The sequence below is a fragment of the Ornithodoros turicata genome, chromosome 3 (genome assembly GCF_037126465.1).
Source record: "Ornithodoros turicata isolate Travis chromosome 3, ASM3712646v1, whole genome shotgun sequence".
NCBI classification, from domain to species: domain Eukaryota; kingdom Metazoa; phylum Arthropoda; class Arachnida; order Ixodida; family Argasidae; genus Ornithodoros; species Ornithodoros turicata.
Window position 1 is genome coordinate 29,789,684 of NC_088203.1, and position 17,748 is coordinate 29,807,431.

General features: G+C 45.0%; 1 protein-coding gene across 2 annotated transcripts in view; it reads right to left on the reverse strand.

The window, feature by feature from the left end:
• LOC135388360 (uncharacterized) overlaps positions 1-17,748 on the reverse strand; it is a 60,949-nt gene that overhangs the window by 35,201 nt on the left and 8,000 nt on the right. For both annotated transcript variants that reach the window (XM_064617872.1, XM_064617873.1), the window contains exons 2-5: positions 9,677-9,826; positions 8,446-8,505; positions 3,555-3,740; positions 462-680 (exon numbers count right to left, since the gene is read on the reverse strand). In XM_064617872.1, the coding sequence (XP_064473942.1) occupies positions 462-680; positions 3,555-3,740; positions 8,446-8,503 (463 nt within the window). In that variant the 5' untranslated portion in view covers positions 8,504-8,505; positions 9,677-9,826. The remainder of the gene's footprint in view (positions 1-461; positions 681-3,554; positions 3,741-8,445; positions 8,506-9,676; positions 9,827-17,748) is intronic.

The following is a 17,748-nucleotide window of genomic DNA, read 5'->3' on the forward strand; positions in this document are numbered from 1 at the left end:
CACGATTGTTAAGACTATTTTGTTACGTGGTGTTTGGTTAGTAAGATTTTTTTTCATCGGATAAAAGTCGCATCACCGGAAGTTCATGGGGTAAGCAGGGAACGCCATACTGCATAAATGTGGGGCTGCAACCACACTCTGCGGAGACCCTGCCCAGGGGCGGATCCAGAAGTGGCTGTCCAGAAGGGGGTGGGGAGCGGTTTCTTTGTCGGGGCGCGTAGTGGGGGAGGGGACGTTAAGAGGTGATCGCCCAACCACCCCTCGATCCGCCGCTATTAGAGCCTGTCGGTCCGCATATTGACGGTAACGCAGTTGTTGACATATACGCTACGGCAGTTACGCACTGGTGGCACGACATGCACATGCAGCTATTTCTTTCGTGTACATATGGGAAGCCACGAAATGTAGGAACTCCATTAACGCTTGGCAGAATCTGGTAACTCAGCTGCGATGGGGCTCACCGAGGCAGTAGTGAGCTGGGACTGGATCTCCAGTGGGAGTCTGCCATTTCGCATCGGTTCCGCATTTGAGCTTAGGAGTCCTCTGTGTCCCTTGAGCGCACTTGATCGGATGTTCTCCGCTCTCTACCTCGGTTGTGGATGGTGGTGGATCGAGTGCCACACTGTACGGCAAGTCTCCTTCTTTCCACGTGTCAGCCGCCGTAGCAGTGGTCAAACAGCCTGAAATTACACTTTTTGTGTGAACAGGCAGGTAACGTGTCGCTCATCCAGTGCCTAGCACGCCACACTTTCCACGATTTGTTGAAAACGGGGGGCGTATGCTAGCAGCATAAGTGGAGCATCGGAGACACTTTGTCCTGAATGTTAGCTACATTCACCGCTGATGGTGGTGATAACACTGTTCTCACACAGCACGCTCCTAGCCAACCGCGCCCAGCCTGTCATTGTCGGCGTACCCTTGACACTTACGCCTCCTGTTTCCAGCAAACCACTCGAGATGGTTTGCTAGGAGCGTGCTGTGCACGTTGTTGCGGTGCGTTGTGCGGCTTACACTTCACCGCATAGCACGCTGTGCGCCAATCACTGCTTTTTGTGGCATTGGATATATGAAAAGCGGACGCCCTCCGGAGTGTATTTTACACTGAAATGGCTGCTCAGCACTGCATAGCACGCTCCGAGACAACCATCACGGTATTATGATGACGTAAAAACAGTATAGAGACAAGTATCCCATGTCCAAATCTCCGCCTTATCATATCATGCCTTAGTACGTTTTTTGTGACACTTATGAATAGGAAAGGCGTACGCCTTCACCAAATCAGATGATGGTTGGCGTACGCCTCCCGTTTTCAACAAATCAGGGCAGATGATATCATTAGAGATGTGCTATGCGGTGAAGTGGAGTGTAGCCCTCACTGTTAAAACACGCTTGCAAACCGCGTAGCCCGCTGTGCGCCAACGAAGAAATGTTCCCGGAAGAAATGTTCCCGGAAGAAATGTTCCCGGAAGAAATGTTCCCGGAAGAAATGTTCCCGGAAGAAATGTTCCCGGAAGAAATGTTCCCGGAAGAAATGTTCCCGGAAGAAATGTTCCCGGAAGAAATGTTCCCGGAAGAAATGTTCCCGGAAGAAATGTTCCCGGAAGAAATGTTCCCGGAAGAAACATGCACTTTCCGTACGCGTGGAATTTTTGCGATATCCCCGGTTGCAATATTCCCGGCCTTGAAGTCCTCGGATTCAAAATAAATACGAAAATATCTAACCACTTATTAAAGTAGCACAGAAGTCATTTTTAACACCCAGTTTTCTTCCTATAAAACTGTTAAGTTTGCCAGTAAGATGCACCATGCGAAGTAATTTACACCACAGGGTCATAATTATCGCAGAAATTGAATTTAAAATACGCCGCAAAAAGCGACCGTGCGCAACAGTGGTGAAGAGCAGTACCAGCCTGTGATCTGCCTGGAACCTCGCGCTGACGCTATAAGGAGAACGCTCGCTGATTGGCCTAGAGAAATGTTGTCTGCTACTCCGCTGTCGTCTGCTACTCGGCTGTTCGGGGTTCTGATAAAGTCTTTCTCCTTGCTTAATGCTTCGGCCGCTCTTTCTATATCCCCAATTCTCCGGGAAAACTGGCAAAACAGGTTTACGGCGGCAAAGGGACAATGCACTGACCCCCACTGACCGGCAAACCAGAACGAGTCTCCTTATGCCGTCATCGGTGACGTGCCATCATACCTCCTCATCCTCGTTATAGCTGGAGTGGCGAGTTAAGGGTGAAGGCGCGGAGCAATGTTTATGTGAGTTTTTTTCTGGGAAACAAATTGCACACATCAAAACCTTTCGCGCTATTCGGTATAATAACACACACACTTTCATCAGATGTCTTAATCTGAAATTTTTTTGGATGGCCCTCTGTACTCCTTTAAGTGTTTACTTTGAAAGCTTGGGCCACATGATTTCGCGTAGAGAATACACTGCAATCAATTGTCACGTTTGTTGATACAACGTGCACACTTACTTATACACGTGCCACTGGGATATTCTTATTTTGTTTCTTTCTTCGTACTAAAAAGTATATCCTGCATGACGTCACACTGACTCGTGTGCAATCAGAACGCCGGGATTTTGCGACATTTTAGGCCTGATGACAGCTATCCTTTCAGGTTTGAGGGAATTAAAAGCGGGACGTACATTTTTCTGTACCATCTCGCGTGGAGTAGCGGTTAGGATGATCGCCTTCACGCCGAGGTTTTTCCTGGGTTTTCCATCGGCCTTTCCTGACGAATGTCGGCAAACCTAGCCCTGAAGCCGGTCCTGGACGCATACTAACCCCCTGTCACCCTGCTGTCCTCTGTCCACGCCTGTACACCGCGTACAGCAAGAGTTGCTTCGCGGCGCTAACGCGGAAAAACATTTTCTCTGCTAATTCGCACAAATGTGAAGTGTCACAAAGTAGTACGCCGTCCAGTTTCAACAAATCAGGAGAGAAGATTTAAGAAGTAAGAGACTCGTTGAATAACCGTAATTGGATACCTATACAGCATATATTGGAATATAAACATGTACGCTATGCGTAAGTATAGCGCTCACTCTGTTCTATGCCCTCCATGAGCCGGCCTTACGTGTGCAACTTCGGGACTATTCAAATATATTCGGTTTAGAAGAAACATCAATTCGATTTGGAATTCGAACACGCGTACCAAAAGTGAATTTTCCTCAGGGGACTTTTTTTCCGGGGACATTTCTTCCAGGGGACAATTTTTCCGGGGACATTTCTTCCAGGGGACAATTTTTCCGGGAACAATTTTTCCGGGAACAATTTTTCCGGGAACAATTTTTCCGGGAACAATTTTTCCGGGAACAATTTTTCCGGGAACAATTTTTCCGGGAACAATTTTTCCGGGAACAATTTTTCCGGGAACAATTTTTCCGGGGGCATTTGTTCCTGGACCCGTGCGCCAACCACGCGGGGGTGGCTGGCGGACAACGTGCTATGCCATGAGAGTGAGGAATTATGGCATTCAGCGAGGAGCGAAAGCAATTTCCGTGTGCCGTCTCCAGGTCTCGCGCCTTCCAAAGACAGAATACTTACCCTTGCACTTGATTTTATCAGTAGGAATGTCCCACTTGTCATCATGGCCACATCGGATAACTTTTTCATGTGCCCCTTCCAACATGAAGCCATTGTTGCATTGGAGCTCCTGGGGCTTATCACCGGCCTTTCCCTCTGGGATCTTGCCCCCCATAAGATTGGGAACAGTCTTCTCATCGCACTTAGCTGCAAAAGCATGTACCTGGTCAGCAATACTGCATTGTCAATGCATTGTTACAGACGGATGCAAAGGGCGTTGATGGAATGTCGATGGGCGATGGCATGGATGGTTTTATTTCTAAGATGTTTCTAAAATGCAAGTGCGTCAACAGAGAGGCAAACATGCAGTGTCCCACAAGCACATTTCCCACAAAAATTTCCCATTTCCTGGGACAGGCTGTCTCCTCCTTGCGGTTGCAGGAGAAAGCTGTCAGCCCTTGAGCCGGTTTCCCCCTCGGTCACCCCTTGGCAAACGTGAACGTACTGGATTGGCTCCACTGCAGTGGACGCTTCATCACCGAAGAAAAGGTCGCCGGCACTAGAAGTCGCGGAAGCAGATGGCAGACAGTCTCTGCTGCCTGCCATCTGCTCGGTTCATTCCTAGGTAAGCTTTCCTAATGAGCCTTCAGAGGCTGGCTGGCTGATGCGATTTTTAAAGGTGATAAGATATCCATGCGAACGACTCCATGGCGAGGGCAGCGGAGACACGACTACAGTAGCTGAAGGGTGGCAAAGGCTGTAAGGGTATAGCCTTGAGGAAACCGTTGCTTTTAGGTCCCAATAGGACAACCAACTGCCAACTGTATTCCTGGAGAGATTCTGCGAACACGGTGGGTGAGTTAACCCGTACGTGCGGGGACAGTCAAACCCAAACCAGTAATTCGTGGCTATCGCACAAAATCCTGAACGCCTATTGACGCCTTCCGAAGGTCCTCAAAATATACCCTCGAGTAAGTATACAGGGTGTTTCAAAAAACGTGTCATTCGGACTTTTCGGTTTGTGTGGCAACTGAATTTGCCACCTTGAAAAAATATTTTAATTTCATTTTAATTAAAATTGAATTTCTTAAATTGAACTCCAAAATTTCCCCAAGTCAACCTAACGTTTTTTTTACAGAGTTAGAGCGCCCGTAGCGAACTTGTCAGATCCACTAAGAAATCCGCTCGATATTGCAAATGGAACTGCCCCAAAAAAAGTCCGGAAATTGAGGCTTCAAAGTTTCGGGTATTCAACGGCGCACCAAATCAGACGCAAAGATTCGTGGAGAGGAGGACATGCTCCTGTCCATGAAAGATAGAAGGTCGAAAAAACACAGGGCGGGAAAAAAGAGGCGGAATCATTTTGTTTGCCGCTTATCAACGTATGGTGGAATGTCACCTGCCTTGTTATCTGCGCGTCTTGTGCAGCACGCCGGTCCGGCGATAAACTGTTCTAGCTTCATGGGGGCAGGAGCATGTCCTGCCCTCCGCGCATTTTTCCGTCCAACTTCGGGACTTTTTTTGGGCAGTTCTATTTGCAATATCGAGTGGATTTCTTGGTGGATCTGACTAAGTTCGATACGGGCTCTCAAATTCTGTAAAAAAAACGTTAGGTTGACTTGGGAAATTTTGGAGTTCAATTAAAGAAATTCAATTTATTTTAATTAAAATGAAATAAAAATATTTTTTCAAGGTGGCAAATTCAGTTACCACACAAATGCCATTTACCCCGTATTTTTCCGTCGCCCCGTTTTTTTATAAAGTCCGAATGACACGTTTTTTGAAACACCCTGTATGTTGATACCCTGTGGTGCATATAATATACCTTCATTGAGGTATAGTATACCTTGAGGATGGTGTAACGTTTATACCTCAAATGACGTAGTTATCTAGATGGCGGTAAGTCGCTTGTATTAACGCTGCATGGGTTATGAAGGAGAAGTATTCACCAATTGTGAATAGAATAGAATAGAAGCGAACGATATTAGACCTATTACACCCGAGACGAGTATACGCCGAGTATATTGCTGTGAATATCGCGCTTCGTAAGAGCGGCCAAGTACTCGTGAGGGTCCATTTTACCAAATGGAAATCCATTTTAAAGGAAACAGGATGGTGGATTGGTTGCTATGCGCACCCGTGAACTGAAACATCAAACCTGCTTTGATGCAGTGAATCACGCGCTACAAGCAGCTGCGACGTGCGCCCCAGCGCCTCATGCGGACAAGTCCTATCGGTGGTACAATGGTATTCGCAACTGTTATCAAGTTCTTTTACCCTGGTTTCAAAAATGCGCACTTGAAGTTCGAAATAGCGATAAAAGCGATCTGTTACTTTCGTTACTTTCGACGTTACTTTCGTTACTTTCGTTTCGACGTTATTTTCGACGTCTTGGCGACGTCTTGGTCAAGATTTACACGTATTTAAATTACTACCAAATTTCTGAGGAAACCCTGCATGGACGATTCGATTCTTGATCTTCCTGGCGAATTGGTGTCCGGTGAGGAAGTGGAATACTTGGAATACACTGGACTTTTGCCGCAGATTCAGGCAGTTTGGATTCGCGTCACACAAGAAAGAAAAGAAAAAAACGACGAAAAATATAAACGACGCAAATCGCGCCACGTGCGACGCTCGTGCGTGGAGTAGTTTTCGCGTAGGAGGGGGAAGTCGGAGGCTGCTTGGGTGCGCTGTCTTCTGGACCGACTTTGACGGGATCTAGCACCGCTGACTTTATGTCTAGGAACTCGAGGATTTGTGATTATAGGCTGCACCATAGACACTGTCGACAGCCACCCACAGAACTCCACAGAGAGCCACAGATTTTCTGTTGCCAAACTTGGCGTAAACGTTCAAAAAGTCCAAACTTTGTTACCAATTTTCTTCATGACGGAACGCCTGAGGGCATCGAGCTTAGTGCCATTCGATAGGACGTTGAAAAAGCTTTCGTGCTGTATAGCATGCTTTCTCAGCCCAGTTGTTTCTGTGTTATTAGCTTGAGAATGACACATGGTAGGCGAAAATTGCCAATGTTGCATCCCAATTTTCTCAAAAATTTTTGCCTGAGAGACGCGCAGCGATTTTCTTTTGTCAGGCAGGGTGCACGAAGCTGCGGCCTTGCGCGCCCCACCCACGAGCACGCCACCTTCAACCTCTTTGCTACATGTGTCCCGTTGACGGAGAAATCAATGACCACACTGCGTGAGCTTCTTGTAGTGTCCCCGGAGCATCCTTTTACGTTTACCCAATGGCTCTCAGTTCCGTCAGGCTCATTCAAAACGTGGGAGAGTACATGAGTTGCCTGTGCGCCCTTGACGAGAAGCCCAGAAGAAACGAAGCGCTTCGTAGAGATCTTGTTTCAGGTTGCCGCCAGTCCCTCAGGCAGTGTGAAAGGCACTTCCTTTTCATTGGTAAAAAACAAAAACCGAAAGTTTCGAAAAACGTAAAATGTGCCCATTGCGAGACCCCTGCGGGTGGTGGCTGCCACCATTGGATTAGCATCATCCGATAGCTTTAGACATGACCTTTCACATGATATAAAGTGACTGGGTTCAAGGGCATTCTTTGTCCGCCTAGTATCGCAAAACCACGAGTGGTATGTGAAAATTTTGCATGTTCGATCTTATTTCTAAAAAGCTGGAATATTTTTCACGATTTATTCCACAGGGGCTGAATTATGCCGGTACGTCGCGCTGATGGTAAAGTACCTTTTCTCTTTTTGATGGCAGTTGCTGCTCTCAAGTATAACACGTTCGCCCTCACCGATGTGTCTGTCACCGTGGGAATCAAAATTTCCGACAGAACGCACAACTAAAATCCCTCGTTTCCGGTACCCGTAGGTACCTTAAACCCTCGGTGTGGTCTTCACTAGTCCTGGCATCCATGCGCTTGAACCCATATCATGTGAAAGGACATGTGCCGGCTACCGCATGATGCTAATTTAATGGTGACAGCCACCACCTGCAGGGACAAAAGCCAAGATGTTGGATAAAGATCTCTACGAAGCGCTTCGTTTCTTCTCACTGCTTCGTCGGAATGTTCGTCGAACTGGGGCTTCTCGCGAAGGGCGCACAGGCAACTCATGTACTCTCCCACGGTTTGAATGAGCCTGACGGAACTGGAAGGCCATTGGGTAAACGTAAAGTGATGGTCTGGGGACACTACAACAAGCTCACGCAGTGTGGTCATTGATTTCTCCGTCAGCGGGACACCTGTAGCAAAGAAGAGGTTGAAAGTCGCGTGCTCGTGGGTGGGGCGCGCAAGGACGCAGCCTCGTGTACCCTTCCTGACAAAAAAAATCGCTGCGCGTCTCTCAGGCAAAAATAAAATATTGTCTCACTTGGCGTCTAAAGTAGAGACTTGACGCCACCTTTTCAAAAATAATCAAGGAAATCGAAGATTCGAAGGAAGTCGATAGTGTCAATGGTGTAGCCTATAATCACAAAAAACCTCCAGTTCCTAGAGATAAAATTAGCGGTGCTAGACCCCGTCAAAGTCGGTCACGAGGATCGCACGTAGCGAGATTTCTGGGCGAATTTCGACTTTCACACGTTATTCGATTTGAAATGAAACTACCCATCGGTTACCGCTGTAATGACCCCGATCAGGTGTGGCTGTTTCCAGTTTGTCTCGATAAAGGCAGAGCCAGCATTTAACGCATTCGTAGAGCACGCCTTGCCAAGTGACGGCTGTCAAATACTGATGAATATAGAGTAACGCATTTATTTTTCAACAAAAGCTTGGAACATCCTAAAACATAACGCGAGGTGCATCTAGAAAACCAGGGTGGGCCATCACAGGATTGCACAGCACCGTCTCCCGCCCCGCCCCCCCTCCCTCACTCGGAGGAAGAAATATCTCGGGTAACATCCCTGGGACCATTGCTGCGTGAAGGCTACCAAGTTGCACTTACCGTTCACATTCACGAAGAGAACCGCCAGCGTTAGGATGACGGTCACATACGTGGCCATTGCTGCAAGAGATACGAAAAGAGATACGTCAGCTCGCCTTCAAAGGGTGGGCAGACGAACCTTGCCCCAGTTGTGGCATTTGATACAAAAGGGCGTACGACCCGCGCTTTCAGTGTCATTGTATTATGTACAATGGTTGACCTTCAGCGTGTTATGGTGGTGGAGTTCAGCAGCGGACAATAAAATGCAGTCATTCTGAATGACAACGAGGAAAGAGCGAGGCTCAATTAACGACATTATCAAGAGCATAAAATACACAAGCAGAACGGGAAAAACAAACGTTAGCACTGGGAATGGGACCCTCCCGTTCCCAGTGCAGTATTCAGTATGCTAGTCAGTTCTATGCTTCTAACTTCATCGCATAGCACGTCGTGCGCGATAGAACAAAACTGCAAATTGTTCTCTGTAATGGAGAAACCAACGGAGCAAACAACGGTACGCGAGACCGCACACACAGGCCAACAGGGACAGTCCCCATGGCCCCAACAGGACTATTTTAGCTCTTCCCACACATGCACATCTGCGGTAAAGGTGACCAATCACAATCTCCTTACTTGGAAAGCCCCTATGCTCGCAGTGGAAAGAGTGCTGGAACAGACAAGCGAACGACAAGCTCATTCCGTTCCTGGGTGCGCGCGTGCAGAACGTGCTCAGTAACGAACAAACCCCTTTAGGACCAGCCGAACAGGATCGATCGTACCGAATCAGATTGAGAACAAGAGGGGTCATACGACCAGTGGATTCCAGGTCAGTTTACAAGGGTTGTACAAGTCCGTAGACCTCGTTTGCAGCTCATGGAACTTGAGAAGCATGTACTTCAGAACCAAGCCGCCTAACAGAACTCCATTCTTTCTGCTCTGTAAGTGGAAGGGGCTGTACGGTCTTTTGTGATAATTTGGATACATGCTAATGCCAGGGAAAGGCGGACTTCCCTCAACCAGCAGTGGTTGTCACAGAGCGCTTTTTGCGGTAAACATACTTGAGATATGTCGACGAATTGAGTCGTACAGGAAGAGCTAATGGAATGGGACCCAAGAGAATGGAAGGTCCTCTACCTTCAACAAACGCTGCACGAAATAATTACGGCACCTGTCCAATAATCGATATGTCCAATATGTCTTACAGAACAAAAAAAGGCTATAAGCTCACACAAAAGACAAGAGAAATCCTTACCTTGAGCTGCGATGGTTTCAACTGGGATTGAATACCGGAATGAGGCAGCACGTCTCGAAATATCTCTTCTGGTTCTACTCGTGCCTTTTTAGTGCTTTGAGAACGCTCGCATGCGCAGTATCTCCTTCTTCTTCGTCCAAGCAAAAGTACCTGAAATAACGGCCAGTGACTGAGGAAGAAGAAGAGCGTTTTCTGAGCTGGACTATAGTGAACTCTTGTACCTCCCGCTTCCTCCCTCCCCTCTGCTATGGCTTCCTTCTACTAACATGTCACCGTGGGTCTCATGAGCCTCTAGAGATTACTCCGCACCAAACCCTGGCCAATCGCCCTGTGTGGCTGGTGGCCACTGTTCCTAGTGGTGGAAGAAGAAGAAGAAGAAGAACTAGACGGACTTTTAGTTCACCACAGTCCCCAGTTCCCCAGGGTGTCCTGCATGCGGTCACGACGAAACCCTCCAACATTTTGTTCTCGACTGTAGTACCTACCGCCGCCTTCGCCTACAGTCCCTCACCCTTCCACTGCTAAGGTTCAGCGTGCCCCTCTCATTATGCGCATTACTCTCGTTCGGTGCGTCCCATACCGGAAAATGGAATCCTGTCATCGCAGATAATCTCATTTCATTCGTTGCCGGCTCCAACCGGTTCTAGCCCTTAGTGTCACTGTCACACTCATATCATACTGAATTAGCCCTGGCCAATCTCCCTTGCGGATCGCGGCCATCTTCTTGGGGAGAAGAAGAAGAAGTTCACCACAGTCCACTTTTAGTTCTCCCTTGCGGATCGCGGCCATCTTCCTGGGGAGAAGAAGAAGAAGAAGTTCACCACAACTGAACTACGGTGACCTGGCGAGCACCTTCTAGCCCGCCATAGCTGAGCTTAATCATAATAATAATGATGACGATTCCAGTTTGTTTTTTGTTTCTTTGAAGCATCGGCAACAAAGGTCATAATGCGCCAAAGCATGAGTAGCGATGTGACTAGCTAAAATTAAATATAACTAATGAGGCAGATGTCTAAAGCTGTCTATCTAAAACTACAGAACGTTTAAAATTCAAATTTCTGTTAAGAAGTTAAATAATAGTAATATATTTAATAATGTGCCCAAGAACAGCCGAAGCCTTGGTGTTGGCGCACGCAGACAATGCAGTATTTACAAACACACACACACAGACACACACACACACACACATATATATATATATATATATATAGACTACAAGTAATGAAGAGACTTGGGAGGCCGTATAAGGGTTAAAAACACTCTACACGGGCTCTACGGCGGGCTCTAAAATACGGCGGGCTCTACATATCGCGTCCTTCACGAGATCTCGTGAAGGACGCGATATGTAGAGCCCGCCGTACTAATCGCAGTGAACTTCTAAAAAACTCAACACGCCCCGAACGCCCCAAGCGGGTTAATCTTACAGTCACCTTCAATGGCGCGATCCCTAACCTTAAAAACATACTGAAACGTCATCACCCAATTTTAACACAGTCGGAGCGCCTTGGAGAAATATTCCCAGAACCGCCTCGCATAGCATATCGTCGTGCAAGGAATCTTCAAGACCACTTAGTCAACGCAAAAGTCAATAAGCCACCTCCTACAACCGAAGGCTGCCACCCATGCAACGGACGAAGATGCCAAATTTGTATTGTAATGCAGACTGCAGACAGGGTACAAAGCACAAACAGCAACTTCCAAGTAAAAATCAAAACTACTTCTGACTGCAACTCATCCAACGTAGTATATCTATTGGAATGCAACGCATGCAAAGCACAATATATCGGCCAAACTACAACATCATTCCGAATTCGTTTTAATAATCACAAGTCCGATATTACAAAGAAATCAAATCTCCCTGTGTCGCGTCATTTCAATCAAACCGGCCACTCATTCAAGGACATCCACGTGTACATCTTACAATCTGGTTTCCCCTCAGACCGTAGCAGGCAACAGCGTGAATCATTCCTAATCCACAAATTCCAGTCCACGATAAACGAAGACCCCGGCGTATTGTCTACAGTTCGCAGCCTTAGCTCCTAGATCAAGTCCCCCGACCCTCTTTCGTTCTTTCTGCCGTCTCTCTGTTATCATTTCAGGTTTATCAGACGACCAAGGAGAACTCTCCTGGAAGACAGCCAACGCTCCTGCAAGTGCTCAATGGACCATTAGCAACAATGCTCCTGCAACATCACCAACTCCGCTCCACGTGCACTGTTCCCCTCTCATTTTCCCCCTTTCCCTTGTATATAAGCCCTTGTCACCTATTTCCAAGTTTAGTTCTGTTGAAGGCAGCGCTGACTGCCGAAACGTCGACCCCTAACTGTAAATATATTCCTAGCGCCCCCTTAATTAGTAATGTAATAAAAGTAGCAAGTGTTTTTAACCCTTATACGGCCTCCCAAGTCTCTTCATTACTTGTAGTCTATTTGTTTTCGCGTCCATCTGTACTCAGTTATACATTCATATATATATATATATATATATATATATAAGTTGAAATAAACGAATGCGGTTGACCACGAAAAATAAAGGTATTCAATAAAGATCAGAAGTGGAGACGGTGCTTCTACAGGACAAGGAATAAAAGGGGAACTTTATTAAAAACTAAGAGGGAGTATTCGACGTTTCGACAGCAGCGCTGTCTTCAACAGGAATGGGATCTTATGGTGACGCAAGACAATTGCAAAGAATGAGAGGGGAATATGTACAAGGGGAGAGGGCAGCACACGTGCTTTGTCAAACAAAGGTAAAAGGGTACAATGAATCACAGGCAGTCATATTCTTCGCCGGAGGGCAATGATTTCATGGGGTGACCAACCGGGGAGTCTGAAAGAGATACAAAAGAGTGTATGTATTTTGAGAGAATCAGGAATTTAGGTTGCGAACTGTTGAGAGGACGCCTCACCCAATCTGACCGTATGAGTCAAGTGTTCCCGGAACCACCCCGCGTTACTTATCGTCGAGCAAGGAACATCCAAGACAGACTTGTGAACGCCAAGTTAAACAAGCCGTCGGAACATAACGGTTGTCAACCATGCAACGGACGCAGATGCCAGATCTGTAAATTAATGCAAACTACTACCAGAGTAGAAAGCACAAATTCCAGCTATCGCACAAAAATTAATGGTCCATTTAACTGTAACTCTTCTAACGTCCTTTATCTCCTTCAATGCAATGAGTGCAAGGCCCAATATATCGGTCAAACAGCTACATCCTTCAGAATCCGATTCAACAACCACAGGTCCGACGTATCAAAGAAACCTAATCTGCCAGTGTCTCGACATTTTAGTAAACCCGGCCACTCAATTAACGACATAGCCATTTTCGTTCTGCAATCGGGTTTTCCATCCCAACGCCTTAGAGAACAAAGAGAATCGTTCCTGATCTACAAATTTAAAAGCCAGATTAACGAGGACCCCGGCGTCCTCTCAACAGTTCGCAACCTAAATTCCTGATTCTCTCAAAATACATACACTCTTTTGTATCTCTTTCAGACTCCCCGGTTGGTCACCCCATGAAATCATTGCCTTCCGGCGAAGAATATGACTGCCTGTGATTCATTGTACCCTTTTACCTTTGTTTGACAAAGCACGTGTGCTGCCCTCTCCCCTTGTACATATTCCCCTCTCATTCTTTGCAATTGTCTTGCGTCACCATAAGATCCCATTCCTGTTGAAGACAGCGCTGCTGTCGAAACGTCGAATACTCCCTCTTAGTTTTTAATAAAGTTCCCCTTTTATTCCTTGTCCTGTAGAAGCACCGTCTCCACTTCTGATCTTTATTGAATACCTATATATATATATATATATATATATATATATCTTGAAAAGTTGGAGTTGGATCGGACGGCTACGTAATTATAGTTGAAATAAATGGGAGACAGAAGACGAAAGTAGGGGAAGTAACAAAAAAGGGGTTTATTAAAACTTAAAAATCATAAAAGTTAGGGAGGATGTCTACGTTACGGCGGAAGCTCCGCCTTCTTCGGGACAAAAGAGCTAAATTTAGCTCTTTTGTCCCGAAGAAGGCGGAGCTTCCGCCGTAACGTAGACATCCTCCCTAACTTTTATGATTTTTAAGTTTTAATAAACCCCTTTTTTGTTACTTCCCCTACTTTCGTCTTCTGTCTCCCATTTATTTCAACTATATATATATATATATATATACATACAGATTAGGCGAAACATAATATAACATATTCAGGAAGAGGAACATAACAGGAAGATATTCACACTGATACGTACAGTACAGACTTAGAGATATACAGGACATAGCACTAAAAGGAAAAAAAGAAAAAAAACTTCACGTGTTACTTAGTGAACGCAAGAGGAGACACAACAGACATAAACAAACATCTCACGACCCTTCTGTCCTGGCCAATCTCCCTTAGTGGCTCACGGCCATTATCTCATTGGTAGAAGAAGAAGAAGAAGAAGGAGAGTTTTAAAAACGTTTGAATGGGAGTTAAAGATATCAACAGAGGGGTGAATTGCGTTTGTCATTTGTTGAATACGTATACGATCGGATTTGCAGGCATATAGTGGGATAAGTACAATATATTCGTGTGTCGGGTTACATTGACAGGTACGGCGATATGAAGCTGATGTAATAAAGATGGTGTATCGAGATCTTATAAGTTATAAGTTAAGATCTTATAAGTTATAACAGAGCATAATATCATGAAAACGGTCTCACTATAGACATACATTATAAAGCGAGGGCTTTTTCTTACAAATGCGCTATGTACAATGTGTAGAAATTTCTTCTGGACAGATTCATTCCGTGACGAGTCAGTGCAGGAAAGAGAGTTCCACACTGGAGACGCGTATTCCAGTCGCGGTAGAATTTAGGAACGATACAGGTGAAGAAATACAGAGTGTGTGGAAAAGATTTTGCATGTATATGTGAGCAAGCCAAGAATTTTGAGAGCTGAAGAGCGTACGTAAGAGACATGATCATGAAAACGCAACTGGGAGTCGAAAACGACCCCCAAATCCTTCAGTACATCGACACGCGTGATGGCATCGGAACACATGTATGTATTGCATATTATGTTAGTTTTTTTTTTTTTTTTAGTAAGTCACATGTTTCGTCTTCAATGGATTAATAGTCATCCCATTTTTAGAGCACCATTCAACCACAGCAGAAACGTCAGTTTGTAGCTTATGAACGTCATTTGGGTCGTGGATAACTTTAAATATCTTCACATCATCGGCGTAAGAACATGAGAATGACGAATATGCCCAGCTAAGTCATTATTAAAGACATTGAAAAGGAGCGGCCCCAAAATTGAGCCTTGAGGAACACCTGAAGGGGGAAAGTAAGGAGAAGAAAAGGCAACGTGCACCTTTGCGACACAGCGTCTGTTATTCAGAAACGAAAGGAAGAAAGCAATGAGGGCGTTTCCGAGACCAGTCATATGAAGTTTGTGAAGTAAAAACGTATGGTCCATCATGTCAAACGCTTTTGAAATGTCGAAATAAATTGAATCTATTTGTCCTCGTGCTGAGACACAAGAAGCCACAACGGACATAAACGATACAAGATTGGTGACAGTGGATATGCCTGGCATAAAACCATGTTGTTGCTCACATATCTGCGACTTGAGAAAAGAAAACGTGCAATCATAGATTATCTGCTCAAACACCTTAGAAAACGCGCACAGTAGACTGACAGGACGATAGTTTGACACATTTAAAGGATCGCCGGACTTGTGGACTGGTACGACAACCAAAGTTTTCCAACAGGTGGGGAACACAGAGTCTCGTAGAGACAGGTTGAATACATGAAGGAGGACGGGGTCAAAGTTGGTTTTAGCTTCCGAATAGCTGCGATGACCTCCTCGTGGGACACTGCTATACAAAGAAGGTGATAAGATGCGTTAGACACGGAGCTCGAATTCGCAATTGGCTGTGCATTACCGCGTTTATATATTGAAGAAAAATGTGATAATAATAATAATAATAATAATAATAATAATATAATAATAATAATAATTTTATTCCTTTTCAATCAAATCAAGATACAAAGCAGGCCCGCCTAAGCCGAAGGGCTTGTGACGCTGGGCCTGGAGGCAGTCAACAGCAAGACAACTAACACAACTTAGCTAGAAGAAGCAAACCAAACACAACTACATAGTACACTAATTAGGCACAATAATATAATTGACGCAGTGACCTTTTCAAATCTGACTTAGACTGGATCGTTAAAAACTGACAAGGAAGACCATTAAAAACGCGAGGGACATAACATACTCTGCGACACAGCCCATACCTAGTGAAAGAGAATGGTACAACAAAATTAAATGATTTTGTTCTCATTGAACGGTTCGCCGTGACAGGTATTTTGAAGGAAGATTCCCAAAAGTGATTTAGTACAATGGTGGATTTAAAAAGATTATCAAAAGATGCAAAAGACAGATCACAAAAAAGGTCCCCAGAATTCCCCATGCAGCAATTTTTGTAAGCAACACTTTTGAGACAGCTTCTAAGAATGTTATTAACCTTAATTTTCCAAGTTTCACTACAATGCGAACAATGTTATACCATATCGTAATATACTGTAACCAAGAGCATCTAGCACTGACCTACGAACTCTCGAAGGCGTTACATACCTAAGAGAAAAAAGTACGCAGGACGTTTGCCGCAGACGCTTACAAACATACGACAACTGAGAATTCCATGTCATGTCCGAATCAAAATACAAGCCAAGGTACTTGATTGTATGTGAATACGTCAATGGTTGTGAGCCAGGTAAAACAATAGAGCATGTGTCATCAAAGGCCTTAGAAGGATTGCGAAAGCAGATGAGCTGGGTTTTGTCAATATTCAACTGTATAGCACTTTTAGAGAACCAGTTAGAAACATTAGTGGCATCAATCTGTAGCAACCGAATGGCCTCACGTTGAGATACGTGTACCGCTACCAATAAAGTGTCATCAGCATACTGAAATACTCTACAGAACTTCAAAACACGAAATAAATCATTCACGTAGAAATTAAATAATAAGGGAGCTAACACAGAACCTTGTGGAACACCAATGTCTACTGCTACAACGTTACTAAATGCGCCACCCACAAAAACCACCTGAGTTCGATTACTTAAAAAATTGACCAACCAAGGGTATATACGACCTCTGAACCCGTAAGCATAGAGAAGACGCAAAAGAATATCATGGGATATGGTGTCAAAGGCCCTAGAGAGATCCAACGATAATCCAACAGCGAACTGCCTCTTTTCTAAAGCACCATAAAGTACATCGCTAAAGTTCTCCAAGAGCATTATTGTACCACGACCTTCAATGAAACCGAACTGGTTGTCGGAAAAAAGCTTAAAACGGGCAGCAAAGTTATTCATTATCGAGAATACAAATTTTCCATTATTAGTGCAAGAACCGGGACAATAGATATTGGACGATAATTCTTAACATCGTCACGCTTGCCTTTCTTAAAGACAGGCCTAATCACGGCTCGCTTTAGTAAAACAGGTATGTGACCCGTAGAAAAAATACCATTTAAAATAGAAAGCAGAATATGTTTAATAACATGAATATTTCTTTTGATGTCAATCGAGCGAATGCCATCGCAACCAGGGCTTCTTGTATTAGAGAGGCTGTTTACAATAAACAACAGACCACCCATATTCAACTCGGGAAACCCACACGAATCCCTATTGGAAAATACTGGCAACTCATAGCCAAAGGAAGTAGAACAACCCTGCTGCCTTGGGACACTCCTAAAATGATCGCTAAACTTGTCAGCAAGGTTGTCCACACTACCAAAGCTATTCAGCAAAAATTCATCTAGATTACGTTCCGCGTGCACACCCCGCAACTGGTTTACTAAACTCCACGTCTCTTTCGAATTGTTCTTCGCACTACTGAATTTATTGTTGTAGTAAGCGCTCCTCGCTGATCGAATGAGAGCGGTTATCCTATTACGCATGGCCTTGAATTTATTTTTTAAGTCTTGATCTGAGGGAAACCTACGACACCTATGCCACAAAATTTCCTTTTGCTTAATTAGAGCAAGAATATTATTATCAAGCCACGCATTTTCAACCTTCCGCTT